This window comes from Acinonyx jubatus, chromosome C1 (assembly GCF_027475565.1).
Source record: "Acinonyx jubatus isolate Ajub_Pintada_27869175 chromosome C1, VMU_Ajub_asm_v1.0, whole genome shotgun sequence".
Taxonomy (NCBI): Eukaryota; Metazoa; Chordata; class Mammalia; order Carnivora; family Felidae; genus Acinonyx; species Acinonyx jubatus.
Window position 1 is genome coordinate 45,673,177 of NC_069381.1, and position 16,589 is coordinate 45,689,765.

Below are 16,589 nucleotides of genomic sequence, written 5' to 3' on the forward strand. Positions count from 1 at the left end.
AATATGTGTAAGACCTCCAAATATGTGTCTGCTTCTTTGGGTCAAATAGGAAGTCAACAATTTGGTGGAGTATTCTTTAGGAATACGATGATTCGTAGCACCTTTTGGATGGCAGTTTGAATAGATTCAGGAGTTGAACAACTGCAGAGTAGTTGAATTAGAAGAGGTTGAAGGGATCTCTGAGTCAACTTAACCCTGTATTTTTTTTTCAGATGAAGAAACTGAGGCCTCCAACTTTTTCAAAATCATGACGTGAATGGCAGAGCTGAGATGAAACCCCAAGTTCTGACTCCTAACCTAGCTCCTTACTACCATAGCACAATTCCACTCCTAGGTGTGCACACTAAGAGAAAACAGTAAATCAGAGTGGAGAAACTTGGCACACATTTTACAACAAGAAAACTAAGGCCTCAAGGAAAGCCAGGCTTGCTCATATGTAAAACAGCGAGGAAAATGGCTACTTCATAGATTTCCAAAGATCAGGTGAGGCAGTGTTCACCTATAGAATAGACATGGAAGGCAGCCCAAAGGTTTGGAGTCAGGAAATCTCGAAGAGCATTATCCTCCACTATCTGATTGACTGTTCAACATACAAACAGTTTGCAATTTTGTGTCATAATTTCACATGCCCTCCTAACAGGTCTCTCAGCATATTTCTCACCCTCAGGCTCTGGTACAAGCTACTCCCTGCGACTGGCTACCCTTCCCATCCTTGTTCATCAGGAGAACTGTAACACATCCCTAGACACTTGGGTCTAGTTACCTCTTCCAAACCTTCCTCCCAAGTCCTAAGGATGGTGATTAGATGATCCACCCCTGGGCATCATACGTGTCAAGCTTCACTGGTTCTCTCTTCGCCACTATAGACTAAGACTTTGTAGAAACTAAGTTCCTTTTATGGGAAACTGTACCTTATTCATTTTTGTATTCCTAAGATCTAGATAGCCCAGGGACTGGCACACAACAGGAAATTATACTGAATTGACAAATTACAAAAAAAACAGAATGAGGGAATGGATGAACTTGTTTATATAAGAGAATAGGGAACTGAACAGAAAGAAACTTGGTTATAGCATGACTTACTAAGCAGAGGGTATGGTAGTCCATATGGTGTTTCCAAATGCTCGGCACGTATGTGTGTGCACATGTATGCACACACACATACACACACTTGCTCGCTCACAAAGACTTGGCATTTACTATTATAAACTCTAGAAAGGATCTCATATGCACTCTGTCACTTGACCCAGTGAGGCTCTGCAGTCAGGGTAAATGGCCTTTGTTCTGATTTCAAAGAAATAGTAAGGAGATGTTCCAGAAAAAGTTATAAAAAAAGAGATATGCTATCCTTCAAGCCCTTCTAGAATCTGGATGGCATTTTTATCTGAATTCTTCAAGTCCTCCCCATTAGTGAGATCCATTGGTTCTCACCACTAATTGACATTGACTAATAATGTCAATCTGTGACATTCCTCACTACTTGAAGTTGAGCCAATATCTGATCTTATCACCCTCCCCCTTAGTTGCTAGAAATTGTATCCCATACTATTTGGCCTCTCAAGCTTAATATGTCCAAAGAACTTTGGATCTTTTCCAACACATTCTTTCCTTGTCTTTCGATGTCTGTAAAGGCCACCAACTCATGCTTAGATGCTTAAGCCCTCAGATGTACAAGGTACACTTGACACCTCCTCTCCCACACCCGGACACCCAACCATTCACTAAGAAATGCTGTCTCCAGGCTCTGACTGCCTCTCTTCATCTTTTCTGCTGCCTTCTCTTTTGCCTAGACTTCTGTTTTTACTCTTGCTCCTTAAGTTAATCTCTAATACATCAGCCACGATGGTATTAAAAAATCAGATCGGGGTGCCTGGGTGGCTCAGTCGGTTGGGCGTCCGACTTCAGCTCAGGTCACGATCTCGCCGTCCGTGAGTTCGAGCCCCGCATCGGGCTCTGGGCTGATGGCTCGGAGCCTGGAGCCTGCTTCCGATTCTGTGTCTCCCTCTCTCTCTGCCCCTCCCCCATTCACGCTCTGTCTCTCTCTGTCTCAAAAAAAAAAAAAAAAAATCAGATCAGGCTTACTTCCCTGCCTAAAACGCTCCACTGTCTTCCATTATACTTGGAATAAAACCCAAACTTTGCACCACTGCCTGTAGGACTGTCCACACCTAGTTGCCACCTGTGTTTGAGCTCACCCTCCATTCCCCCCTTTCCCACTGTGCTCTGGCCAACACTGGTCTTCCCTCTGTTCTTCATGGACCGCTGGGACATGCCTTTATCTGTGCCTTCTCCTGTTCCTGTTTCACTGGTTTCTTCTCATAATACAGATCTCCGCTCAGCTGTCACATCACTAGGGAGACCTCCTCTGACCATTTCTCCCCAAGTAAAAGAGCAGCCCCACCTCTCACCACGTTACCCTGTTTGGTTTTATGGCTCGCACTCATGCTCTATTAGTATTTTAACTTGTTTGTTGGCAGCCTTCCCCTGTGGGGTGTGAGCTGGGCAAGGGTTGGGACATGGTCTGACTTGTACAGCACCTGTACCTAGCACAGCGCTCAACACGCGATGATACGAGACAATTGAATGGGTGAGGAGTGGATGCCTGAACACAGCGATGCACAAGTGACCAGAGACTGGTTCTAGCAGGTGCCGTCCAGTATTGCAGAAACGATGCGCCGAAAGCATCAGGGACACTCTGTGCCTACTACTGCAGCAGAAAAACCAAAACAACAACAAAAAAACTTCCTGTTTGTTTTCTGGTGCTGGACACCCTATCTCTGAAGACTAGGGAGCTAGGGTAAATGTGGCATATGTGAGGAGATCCCACAATGACCTCACAGGCAGAGACCCTCTTTACCTGCATGTTGGCTATGTTCTAGGAAAGACCTTTTTAATTTAAACTACTCAAGATACTCTGGATTAGGTCACAAGTGGTTGAGATCATTCTTTCTGGTTTGGGTAGATCCATAAAGCTCCCAAATGTACAAGTGACTCTTGATTCGTCTCTCTCCCACACCCTGACATACAATCATTCATTAAGAAATGATAATTCTATCTCTGGAACATATCCCAAGCAGTCCATTCTGGTCTGAAGAGGAAGGAAAGGTTTTCATATTAGTATTAAGACCTCATCCCTCCTTGGCCAGGCAGGGGTCATGCAGGACAATAATAACAACAGCTAATGTTCAGATGGAGCTTCTTCTGTATGTACAGACACTATTCTAAAGTGCTTTTACTTATTAACTCATTTAATTATTGCAACGGATACAGGTGCTATTGCTATCCTCATTTTCAGAGGAGGAAACTGAGGGACAGAAGGATTAATTAACTTACCCAAGGTCATCCGGCTAGTAAATGGTAGAGCTATAATGTTCACCAAAGGGGGCTAGCTTTGGAGTGTGTGCTCTCAACTACTCCACTATGGTGAGGAGAACAAAGGGTGTCAGACGATCTGTGGTTTAAGACTAGGGAAAGAGGTAAGGGCTCTGGAAGGAGCAACCACAGTTTAGGAGCCCGCCCCGCCACAGTGCACCCCAATCTTTTCTGGAGGACCCTGGTCAGATCACACTGCAAGTGTTATCCCTGAAATTCTGACTGGGGTCATAGGGGTAGAACCTTCTAGGTGACTATGGGACGAACAACAGAAAAATAGCCAGAAAGACAAGGCTAGGAGATTGAAAACTATAGGAAAGTGGGAACGAACGAAGAGTATTGGGCTGGCAGCATACAATGGTGGGAAAGAGGAGTAACAGAGACAAGGACAGCTGCCAACATCCTGGGGAGAAGCACGGTGAGGCGCTGACAGAGCCCCATGAGAGGTGGGAACGAGGGCTGGAGCAGGGAGAATGTGTACCAAGTGAGTCAATGTCATCTTAATAGGAGCCATTCTTCGCATACAAGTCAGAAGCAAGGGATGCTTCCTTCAGAGCCAGAAGAGTCATTCAGAAGAATCCAAAACATAAAGCACTTTATTTCCCTCTCCCCATAGCGTCTCCACCTCAGTCTTCTGGTCCATAAAGTGGGGCAAATCATAGATGCTTTGTTCATTAAACCAGATAAACTTAGCGGAGCATCAGACTGCATTGGGGAGCTTTATAAATCTCCCTTTACATATGTACACATGCACACGTGAGCCATATAAAAGCAGATCTAGGGGGTGGGGCCGAGGAAGCTGCCTTTTTAAAAGCATCACAAATGACTGCTGGGCAATGCAATGTTGGGATTCACTGAACCACATACAGCTGGCCAAACAACGTGTGTACTCCCCAGCCCCCAGTAAGTGCTCAGCTTATGTTCATTTCTTGCCTCCTTTCTAAGTCATTGCAAAATCAGGTTTTGCCATGGCTGGGTACTGTCACCAACATATATTTTTGTATTCTCCATGATCATTCATCTCTTTCTTCTTTTTTGCAACCAGAGTTTGCTCATTATTCTTGTGTAACCACTAATAATGGCAGTTAGGGAGAAAGAAAGAGCCTCTGCATGATGATTTATCCAGAAAAGCTGAATTACTGTACCAAGAGAGAATGAGTGTCAGCATCAATGGATATTTATGGGGAAACTGTATATTATAGCTGTGCTCATTAGAGATGCTGTAGTTAAGGTTCTGTGAATGTTAATGGTCTGTATTAGAGGGATAATGATAGACTCACAGCAGCGGCAGTGAACAGATACCCTGGACTACAGTTTTTCACCACATAACAGATCTCCGAGTAATCTGATTTATTATGCCCACTGAAGGAGCGAGGATGTACCAGGGCACCTCTGTCTCGTGGGTAGTACTGGGCTTGTTTCCACACGGGGACAAAACTGGTATGGAGTGCCAAGAACAAGATGGACAGATGCTTCCTGCCTTCTGTTTGAAATCTCCTGTGTTGTGGTCTTTGAGACAGGGTAGCCCAGTTGGGAAGGACATTCACTGGCTTTGGGTAAGATGACCCTACATCCTGGTCTGCTTAAGACAGCTCCTGTTCATGTCTATTGTCCTGATGTCATTGTTAATAGCACACCCCTTTTTTGCATTCAAAAGTGACCCACTTTGGATGATAAACTAGGTCACCCTCATTTTAAGTTCAGAGAGAACTAGCTTAGATTCTTAGGGATGCCTCTTCTAGCTGTGCTAAGTGATTTAACTTCTCTGATCTTTAATAACCTTTACCGTAGAGAAGAGACCTACTTCTTATGGTTGCTTGGGAGAGTCCTGAAATAGTACATTAAGTGCCTATCTCGTTAAGTACCTTGCTTTCTTTGGTAGTTACAAATGTTGGTTATCCCTGCCCTACCCCAGACTCTCAGGTTACACTTGATCTTGTTGACATTGCTTAGCCATGGAGAATTAAAGGCACTCTAGCCCCTCACTCTAGATACTGAAGTCACTCCCACCCATAGACCACAAGCACCGTCGGGGCTAGGCCACATCTTATTCCTTCTTCTATCTGTTGAAGCACTTGGTATAGTCCTATGCCCATATAACAGCTCACGATAATAATTACGGCTAACATTTATTGAGCACTTACCATGTGCCAGGTGCTACTCATATAGAGTTATACATGTATCACCTTATTTAGTCCTCAGGAGAATTCTATGAGGTAGGCACCACAGTCATTACCCACGTTTTATGAGTGAACACACTATCCGAGGTCACGCAGCTGGTAATTGAGGGAAAAAAATTTAAGGCCTACGTAGTCAGGCTGAAAGGGTCACACTTCTGTTTTTTGTTTGTTTGTTTGTTTTTAAATTTTAGGATGAGAGAGAGCAAGGACGTGTGAGTGGGGGAGAGGGGGAGAGGGAGAAAGAATCCCAAGCAGGCTCCACGAGAACCCAACGTGGCGCTCAATCCCATGACTGTGAGATCATGTCCCGAGCCGAAATCAAGAGTCAGATGCTCAACCAACGGAGTCCCCCAGGTGTTCCAAAAGGCTCAGACTTCTAACTGTGATTCCATGTTGGTGCCAAGTAATCTTCCCCAGATGCTAACTGGTCATTCAGAAGAATCCAAAACATAAAGCACTTTGCCGAGTCATACAGCTAAGAAGTATAAAGCTCTGATTAGCTTCAACTTTTTAAAAAATGTTTTTAAAATATATTTCTGAGAGACAGAGAGCAAATGGGATGGGCAGAGAGACAGGGAGACACAGAATCTGAAGCAGGCTCTAGGCTCTGAGCTGTCAGCACAGAGCCCGATGTCAGGCTCAAACTCACGAACTATGAGATCATGACCTGAGCCGAATTTGGATGCTTAATCGAATGAGCCACCCAGGTGCCCCAAACTTCAAATTTTGTGCTGTTTTACTCCCTCCCAAAGAGCAGTCTCCCAATCTGTGTTTGCAAATTCAATTATAGAAGAACAAAGCTTCTAATGGAAATAATGTGAAGAATCTCTTCATCTAAACACCCCACTGCTCCCACCCATGGAATTAGCCAGTGGATTCTTTTGACAGTGGTTTTCGCACCATCTTCTCTGGATCTCTTCCTTTCCAGAATCTTCTGTGCTTCAGAAAAGGATTCCAGGTGGGTAGGCCTTGAGGCTTCAACCCAGCTTCAACCACAACTCCTATTCCCATCTGTTTATATAAAAGGCTACTGGGCACAGTTCATTGCAATAATGGTGCCAGGATTTTATAAAAAGTTTGGAGACCATTCCTGCAGGAGACCGGTGGCAGGAATTTGAGCACAGCGATGGACTGATCATTGTTTTATCGAGATGTGATTTTTGCCAACACACAACTGAGCAAACAGGACACCAGGCAACTGCTTATGCAAGCGCTTATCCCCTTCCACATTTGCATTTGTAGAAAACAAGTTTCGGGAATGATTTAACAGCGAGCTGTCTACAACTCTGCTTGATTCCTTCCATTCATGACAGAAACGGGGAAGAAAGAGCCAGATATCATTCAAAGTGATAATGTGACACGGCCCAAATGTGAGGCATGGACTGAGAACAGAGAGGAGGATGAAAGGGATTACTACTGTCTTTGGCAAGGACCTGAAGAGAGTGGATGGAAAGGCTGATCTACAAACACCCTTAGAACCCTTAGAAACAGCACGTATGTAAATGGCAGAGCTATAGGAGAGGAGACAGAGCACTCAGTCCCTATTGCCTGCTTACCCGACCTGCCAAGGCTTGCCACTTCAGAAGGAGCTTAGACCTTGTGTTTCTCTTACCCCCTCCCCCCACATCAGCAAGATCTTTCTAGACCTACTACTTTCTAGACCTGTTTTCTAGATCTGAATGTCATTCATTCAAATTTACACATTTCCCTCCCTCCGTTCCTCTCCCTGTCTGCAGGGTGTCACCCGCAGTCCAGACCCAAAGACCCATTATTTTTTTTTATTTTTATTTTTAAATTTTTTTTTAATGTTTATTTATTTTTGAGACAGAGAGAGAGCATGAAGGGGGGAGGGTCAGAGAGAGACAGAGACACAGAATCCGAAACAGGCTCCAGGCTCTGGAGCGGCCAGCACAGAGCCCGATGCGGGGCTCGAACTCACAGACTGCGAGATCGTGACCTGAGCCAAAGTCGGTCGCCCAACCGACTGAGCCACCCAGGCGCCCCCCCCTCAGACCCATTCTTGCCCTCCCTCTGCTCTGTGTAGTAGGACAGGGGGGTGGCCTTGTAAATTACATTGCCTGAGCTCCCTTGTCAACCCACTTTCACTTCGGGTTGGCCAACAAAAGGGGTAGTTGGATGCTGGATGGTGGAAAGAGGGGAGAAGCACTGAATTTCTCCCTGGCTCTCTGTATGCAGTATTCTGGCAGTGAACCTGGCCGTGAGTCTCCCTCACGGCTCTACTTTCCACCAGACAGCCAGCCCCTCTTGCCAAGGTCCCTGCCCCCTCTGCGGTCACAGTGCCCACTGGCAGCCCTGGTCCCTTTCTTTGTCCTTCCAGTCCTGGGGATGGTAGCAACTTCCGAATGTTACTAATTTGGGTTGTTCCACTGCCCTCTGTTTGGCTTGTCAGCTCTCCTAACACCTTTGTAACTAGTTCTCCACATTACATTCCCTCTATGAAATGACCTCGTGTGGGCTCTGTTTTCCTGACTTCATCCTGATAGATACACACGGATAATCCCATTAGCTTCTTAACGGTCTCTCCAATAGCCAAGCCACCTGTCGCAGGCCACCAAAGTGATGCTGAGAATCACAACTCTAATAGTGCCACTCAACACCCGACAGCACCAGTGGCTTCCCAGCCAATCTGAGTTTCTGAGCATCGCATTCCAGGTCCTTCACTCCGTGGGGATGGCTTCCCTTCGTGCCCTGTCATCTGCTCACATGAAGGCATCCTGCATTCCCACCACCCCAGACTCTTCATCAGTCCCCGGGACATGGTATGCTTTTCCATAGTTCAGGCCTTTACACATTCAGTTCCCTCTTCCTGAATCCCGTTCCACTCTTTCTCTGTGCCAAGTTCCTATCATCTTTTAAGACCCTACTTCCTGGGTGAAGACCTCACTGAACTCCCTTGGGCAAAGTTTTCTGCCTCCCCACTGTGCTCCCAGAGCATATTGTAGACAGCTCTTATGGCCTAGAGGATTACGCGGATTGCAACCATTTTTACACATCTACCTTCTTGTGATCATTAAAATTCTCAAGCAGCCATCCTTATTCATCCTTATATCCCTAGTGAGTAGGCCACTTTATGGCAGATAGGAGGTCCTTAGTAAATGTTTGTCAAGTGGATGGATGGGTGGATGAATGAATGAATGAATGAATGAATAGAAGCTATAAGGGAACTTGAAAACAAGGAGGGCTCTCCAGCAAATGGAGCTGTGGGATCACAAAAGTCATGAAGGTCTGTCACTGCAGGCATGTGGGCCAAAGCCAGAGTCAGACACGTTCATCTGTGCTCATCACAAATGTTCTGGAGGGATCCCTGCATCGGTGAGAAGGCTGACCCAGCAGCTTTTAATGTCCTCACAAATTCTGAGATTCCAGGGATTTAGGATTGTATCTCAGGACAGTTTTTGTTAACCACTGCAAACCGAAAGCCTGTCTAAGAAAAGCAAGACAGGGCAAGCTTCTATTTCCTTTGTGGAATATGCCGATGCAGATTCCTTTCCCTTAGTTCAGGAAGACCTCCTCTTGTGTGACATCTATGTTAACGGCATTCCGATAATTATAATTTCTCTACAATGTGGTGCTTAATGAGGAAGTGAAACTGACAAATGTTCAGACTAGATTTAATTCAATTATGAAACATCTTGATCCAGATTTCAGACTAAAGGAAAAACCAACTGCTGAATTGTGAATGAAAATTTATTTGCCATGAAAGACGGGGGCTGGTGGGGGTGGTTAGGAACAGTTGTCCAGAGAATTTCTGTAATTCTTCACTTTAATGGATTGACTCTTCCTACATTTGCAGCAGGGAAACTGAATTAAATCTAAGGCAAGGAAAATCAACTGAATACTGAGTGTTGGGAGACAGGGGTCTTGCACAGAAACATAGATGTTTGGAGGGTGGGAGGCAGGGGAGGCCAAATGAGCAGCTCTCTGTTTTTTGATTCCTTGAGATTTGTTCTTTGGGACTCACAGATAGTTTTTTCAATGTCAGGATACAGAGTGCAGTGCATAGGCGGAGTGAGGGGTCAGGAACGAGTCAGACATGGGTGTGCCTCATGGGACTCCGGCTGAAGGGGGAGAGAGGTGTTCATAGCCACCCCCAGGGGCTAGCCTCAGCGTTGTTAATAAGGACTCAGAAGCAACGAGTAATGGGAGACAGAAACTGGCCTGAGTACTGACTCCAACCATGGTGAGGAAGAGGAGATGGGGGCTTGGCATTTTCTTGAATCCTAAAGGCAGTGTGTTTTAGTGGAAACTGTGTGAATCAGAACAGCTGAAGGTTCAATTTCGGGCTCTGTCACTTACCAGCTTTGTGACTGTATAGGACCTCTGGAAAGCCTCAGCTTCCCCATATAGAAATGACATCTACCTTCCAGGTGTGACTACTGAATGAGACAGGCTGAGACCACGGTCTAGGCTGTCCATGGCACACAGTATCTACTCAATAAAGTCTACCTGCTTTTTCCCCAGCTAAGTTAGCTCAGACTCTCAGTGTGCAGGGCTGGTGGCCTAGCACTATAAGGCAAAGAAAGGAAGTGAAGGGAGCCTTGGACTTCACAAGCGATCACTGGGGTTTTTACCCGATTCTCCCAGTGTGGCTCTTTTTCAGGACGCACCAGAGAGACGCAAGCACTGTCGTCCAGCTCTCCAGGAGGAAACTAAGGAGGGACCGATTTTCTACGGACCTACTCTGTGCCCAGGGCTTGCTCAGTGTGGTGCCTTGATTACAGCACATAGTAAACATGTTTCGATCCAGAGCACTGACCTCACGGGGCAATGCCATAACTTATTGCTGCACGCTTCACCGTGGGCAACTCTAAAGCCAGGGAGAGGATGGTGGAGATAGTAACGGGGCCTCTGGGGTGCCTGGCTTCGCAGCTGAGATACCGGGAACAAGATGGTGAGGTAAACGCGAGATGTTATAAACACGGGGGGAAAGTGGATGAGAGAGTGGGTGGACGGCTCCAAGGTCCGCTAGTGTGGTCACCTTCTCCACATAAGAACCCCTGCAGAACCATTCACCTGCTGCTTGAATACTCCGGGGGCCAGAGACCTCACTACTCTTTGAGAGCTGTCCTTCCCTCTGAAAATCAGCTCAGATGGTTTCAGATTTCTTCCTGACAGTGAGCCCAGATGTGCCCTCTCTTGTCAGAAAACTTGAGCCTTTTTCGTAATCTTAAGATAGTCTATAAAATAATTGGAGGAATACGTGCACACCATCCCTTGGTCTTTATGTCCCCAGAGACCATGAAAGCAACCCCTCGTCTTCACAAACAATGCTCTCACTTTGCTTCATGAGTCTCACAAAAGTCCTGAGATGTTGGCATAGGATGCTCATCATTTCCACTCGAAGAGGAGTCTCAGAAACTTGAAGAGATTGGCAAAGATCACACCCAAAGGGAGGAAAGAATCTCAGGGGAGTCTGATTATTCCTTTCAATATCTGAATCCATGTCTTGTCCCCCAGAACTGAATGTGAAGTCCAGCTGGTCAATTCCACAACCTGCGTCCTTTCTATTTGCCGCTAAGCCAAACCTTTAAGACTCTCTTTCAAAGGCCGAAGAAAGTTCTGCTAGAATCCACTGACGGGTTAGTACTGATAATTATGTCTAGTACATCCACATAAAAGGATTTAAAACCAGGAAGTTATAGGGTGAAGGGTAAAAGATCCTTTTCAGCCATAAGAATATATTTTTTTAATGTTTATTTATTTCTTTTGAGAGAGAGCGAGTGTGACAGAGCTGTCAGCGCTGAGCCTGACCCGAGGCTTGATCCCATGAACGGCGAGGTCATGACCTGAGCCAAAATCAAGAGTTGGACGCTTAACCAACTGAGCCACCCAGGTGCCCCTCAGCCATGAGACTATTACATGAGGTGGGAAGGAGGGGAGGGGAGAAGACAAGTGCTGGTATTTCTCATGTGACAATGACATAAGGCATGCTGAGCTTTAGGTCTGGTGACCTATGAAGGTTAAGCCTCAACCAAGTTGAGCGTTGTGGGGCGTGACAGGGTCCAAAACAGGCACTTGAGCAAACTGTGAATGTGTGATTCCACTGGGTCCCCCTGTAGAACCAGAATCATGTTCAAAGGCTAACGGAGTGCAAAAAGCACTAAATAATGGATGTGGTAATGGGCTACTTAGCTGACGTTTTCCTCTCCACTCAGGGATGTGCCTTCCCGACAGCCCCAAAGAGGCCAGGATATTTGTCTAAAGAACACCAGAAGCATTATCATCTGGCAGAAAGAAAGGCTACCCGTTTCTGAGAAGGAAACTGATGATAAATTCATCAGTTCTGAGTACCACCTAGTAGAGGAAATAAAAACTCAGGAGCCAGAAGGACCTTAATGATATGCCCAGAAGGGGCTGTGCCCGTCCAAGTCCTGCTCATCCTTCAAGGCTTTGCCCAAGTTATACGCTCTTTCCTCCCTGCCTCTCTAGTCGGCTAATATTCCCTACCAGCAAGCATCAATTCTATCGGAGTTTGGAGACCCTGGCATGAAAATAAAGCCTCTGTACAAATCTTCTAGCTGCCTTGACTAGGAAGAGAGGAAATGTATATTTCTGGGAGCGAATGGGATTAATCCTTATCTTGTCTCAGAGTCCTAGGTAAGAGTGGAGGGGAGTGTAGTATGACCCTAAGAACAAATCTGTTACAGGAAGGTAACATTATAGGTCCGGATTAGGACAAACAAAGCATCCTAACACATTATTTGTGCAAAAGGGAACAAGAAAGGGGCTGGTAGAGCTTGGCTCCCCAAGGCTACGGTGCCTGGTGGTGTAAACCAGGGTGTGGATGCATGATGTCAGAGAGGAGACTGAAGACAGAGAACCGGCTCTCTGTCTGGACCAACAGCCCAACTGATGGAGACAAAACTGTGTCCCATCACGTGATGCACTGGGGTGGGCAAGACCCAGAAGAAATGCCATGACTTCTCAAACTTTAGAACCCAATGCACCAAACGTGACACCTTGATGAGGACACCTCTGGCCATGTAGGGTGACAGTGAGCCACCCTAGTCCAGGGGACTGAGACTCCAGGACAGAGGTTTTAGAGCTGCAATCAAGGATCCCCCTGGCTTCAAGGCCTATAAAAATTTACTTGGGCACATGAGATTCCCGCCACCCACGGGGAAAGAGTGTACCATCAAAAGCTCAAAGGGAGCAGAAATCCTCAGAGGAGTTACTGTAGAAAGAGTGATGATTAAAAGCGATTCCTGACCTCAAGGAGCTCACAGAGCAGAACAGTAACAGCTCACAGCTGTTGAATCCCTACTCTGCACCAAGCACTGTGTTGATTCATATTCTTCAGCTCACTTAGTCCTTAACACAAAAAACTCTAAGGCAGGTACCATTAACACCGAAGCCAAGGCCTTTAAGAAACTCAAAGTCCAATGGCTCACATGGATTCATTAAGAAAAGGTAACAGTGCATTGTGATCATTGCACAGAGAAGCACAGAGGTCTCCCGGGGGAGCTGTTTACTCTGGGGTTAAAAAAAAGGCTTCCTAGAGGAGGTGTGCGATTACCTAGCATACTTGCAATCCCCGCCTCAGTGTGAACTGCTGGCTGGTGGATTGCTCGTGCCGACAACCGACGGTAATGTTCTCGTTTAATCTAATCCATATCCCCTGTTAAGGTTTTACATAAATGTCTCCTTTAGTCCTCCAAACAAAGCTACAAGGCAGGCATTCCTTTCTCTTTGCAGGTTACGACACTGGGGTTTAGAGATGGAAAAAGATGCTCAAGGACCCTTAGCGGGTGGCCAGGATGAGAGCATACCCAAGTCTGATGCTGAAGATCAGGCCACTTCTTCTGGGGCTGATGTGTGATCTTCCCCAGTGACAGCCCCAAGCTGAGTCTCTAACTGGGCTCTGGGCAGACTGGGCTCTGGACCCAAAGAAGAAGAAACCGGTGGTTCCTAGAGTAACAGGCCACTGGACAGTTTCCCTTCTTGTGGGAAACTTGTAGAAGCTGTCAAACTGGCTTGAAGCTGCTTAATATGCACTGACTTGGCTGTCTTTGGTTTATTTGTCTTTCTGGTTAAGGAGCAGGTGGTGAGGGAGCAAACATCGAGATCACAGCAGAGATTTTCAGGGCACAGAGGTATCCCAGGGAATATGCACTCATCAGGGAGGCAGGTCTACAGGGGCCAGCCTGGAGAACAGGAAGGTCCCAGAACAGTGAGGGACGTGGGCTGTGGGATATTTAAAGTACCTCTGGGAAGTTTAGGCAAGTGGGATCAAGTTTCCAATACACATGCTGTTTTCTCCTCAAAATCATTCAGTAAATTGGGTTTAGTAACTCCTTTGATAGATGAGAGCAGGGAGGTGTAGAGAAACAAGGGAACTTATCAGAAGTCCTACAGGTGGTAAGAACAGGAGTTGACATACCAAACGCAAGCATCTGCCCCTCCACTAGAGTTGATACTTTTGACTTGCTACCTGTCTCTGGCTTTTAGAAATGTTGAAATTGTTCACGGAAAAGCACAAATGCTTCTAGGACTCTATGCGAACAGAGGGTTGGAAGCTACTGCTGGCCGTTCAGGCAGCCCAGATATTTCCCAAGCAAAACCTGAGCATGTTTACTTAATGCCTATTTCAGAGTCAGATAACCAGGAAATTCCCTTTAAAAGAAAGTGTAAGGATTTTCAATTCTTTCTACAGGCAGAGTCATGTGTATATTTATGAAACACCCCTTGAGCGGCTGTGTCATCCCTGCCTTTTACATGCCAGACCCTGGGCTTGCTTCTGGTAATCCAAGGACCTCAGGAAGTTCCTGGAAGTAAGGAGCCAGGAGAAGAGTTGGGATGCTGTGTGCTAAGAGCTGTTAACAGAGGAATGATAGGGAGTGGGGCACAGAGGTAGGGGTGATCTGCTCACACTTAGCAGAAGACCACAAAGTCTCCCTGAGTCCCCATAGCCTGAAGCTAAGCTGGGCTATTAGGGGAGGATGTGGCTCCTTCAGAAGCTTGCAGAATTCAGTAGAGCTGGACCAGGGGGAGGTAGACCAGAGATCTGGGCTGAGGCTGGCATCTGAGTGCCCTGTATGTCAGGCTAAGGAGCTTGGGCTTTTTTTGTTTGGTTGGGTTTTTTTTTTTTTTTTCAGCTATTAAGCATGGAGATGGTGTGGCCAGACTGGTTAATAAATTCACGAAAACCAAGGCGGCAAATGGAGCATGTTTCCTCACGTATCTAAACCTGTTAGGGGCAAGCGAAGCAATTTGGGCACAAATTGAATTGTAGGGAGCTGTGTGATGGGAGCTGAACCAAACGGAAACACGAACGGACCAGTGTCTCCATGACAAGAAGGCTTGACAAATGCAAAGGCCTCAAGGAGAAAAACGGCTTTTTCTCTGAGCGACACTCCACTTCACGTTCTCAACTACCTCGTAGACTCAAGTTTTTGAGGACCCCAGTCAAATATGCTGTCTCATGAAACCTAACATGCGTTGGCTTTCGGGAGCAGGATTTAGGTGGGGTCTGGTGGATGCAGGATATTGGGAAGAGGAATGGACGCTGATAGGAAAAGGAAGAAATTTCACCAGGTGAAAAGACAACAGGGGCAGAGGAGGGTAAGAATGAGCCAGAAAGACTCTCAACTCAGGACAGAAGGTCAGGTTTGAAAGGGACAACAGGAGCTCCTCTTTCCCCTCTGCCCATTCCACATTTGAATCCTCCTATAGTTTTTCTGACAGGGGGCCTTTTAGGCTCTGCTTGCACCAGCTCCAGTGATGGGGAGCTCACTCCCCTAGGTGCCAGCTGTTCTAACTCTTAACAGCTCTGACCACTGCTCAGGAAGGTCACTGTCACTTTGGGCTGGCCAAGACAGAACAGTGTAAGCCCTCTTCCAACCGGTAGCCCTGGGGACTCCCATCTCTACATTTATGGTTCCTTTTCTCCAGGCCAAGCATTTCTAGGTCCTTCAGTTGCTGCCCTGGGAATGGGGTTTCAAACTGCCCTATCAATCTGACCTTGAAAAATGCGGGGGTGTCTTTGTGTCTCTCACAGGGTGGGGTCCAGGACCAATAACAACAGCCCAGAGAGTCATCCAGCCTCACAACAGTCCTGTTAGGGTCAGAGCTGGAGTTCCTGGGGGTCTGTTTTCAAAGCCTGTGCTCTTTGTACCCATCACTGAGCTGAATGAGATCAGCGGTGACTAAACATCCTAGTTCTGTTTACACAGGCCGCGGTGAAGTCCAATGTCCCCTTGGGCAAGAGTTCCCCAGTGCTCCTGAATCACGTACAGAGGCTGCCTTCTGCACGCCGACTGGATGGGGGGCCGAAATCTGGGCCTGGCCTAGCACTGGCTTGTGGCAGTGTCACACAGCTTGATATTTTCCATTTCCAGGAGTCCCACTGGCTGATGGGGTCCAGATGTAGTGGACCTGCCGGGTTCTTTGCAAGCCCACTACGCGTGGCCTTTTTCTTGGTGGTCTGTCCACTGGCTGGACCCTTAGACACTCTAAGGGCCCTGGCTGGCTCTTCTATGATCCCTCTGAGACCTGTCAACCACTTTTAAATCGGATGGGCAACTCTTCCCAGGATCGAGACACTGCCCCCTATTTGATCAGGTATAATTAAGTCTTTGGCCGGAGACTTTTGTCATGGAACAACTCAGACCTTGAGACCCCTGGACATAGTGGTTTGTGCAGTTCAACTCACCGCCACGCGGGGGGCCAGACCTCGGTCCAGGTTGGCAACCCTTCCTCAGCCTCACCATTTCCGCCTTCTGCCCCCTTCCCTCTGACTCACTGAGGAGTCCGTGCCATGCAGGCCCTGGCAAAGCTCTCTAAGTTATAACGCCTATCCAGAAGAGGGGCTCCCTTCCTCAAGCTGTAGACACAGCCGCGTAGGAGTGCAGGTCACGGGAGCCTGGCAGAAGAGAGAAGATTTACTTACACTTACAGGTTGACTTTTTGGCACATCATAAACACCTTCCTTCTTTTGGCTGGTGGGAACCTATGGAAAAATCAAATTTGATTCAGTCAAAACACTTTGATACTCAACTTTCGGAGAACAAAGCCATC

General features: G+C 46.8%; 1 protein-coding gene across 22 annotated transcripts in view; it reads right to left on the reverse strand.

Moving 5' to 3' along the window:
• Positions 1-16,589, reverse strand: part of DAB1 (DAB adaptor protein 1) — a 405,747-nt gene that overhangs the window by 42,873 nt on the left and 346,285 nt on the right. For 16 of the 22 annotated variants that reach the window (XM_015072345.3, XM_053214133.1, XM_053214129.1 and 13 more), the window contains one exon: positions 16,462-16,521. In XM_015072345.3, coding sequence (XP_014927831.1) covers positions 16,462-16,521 — 60 coding nt within the window. The remainder of the gene's footprint in view (positions 1-16,461; positions 16,522-16,589) is intronic. The other 6 variants (XM_053214136.1, XM_053214130.1, XM_053214126.1 and 3 more) reach the window with 1 other exon arrangement.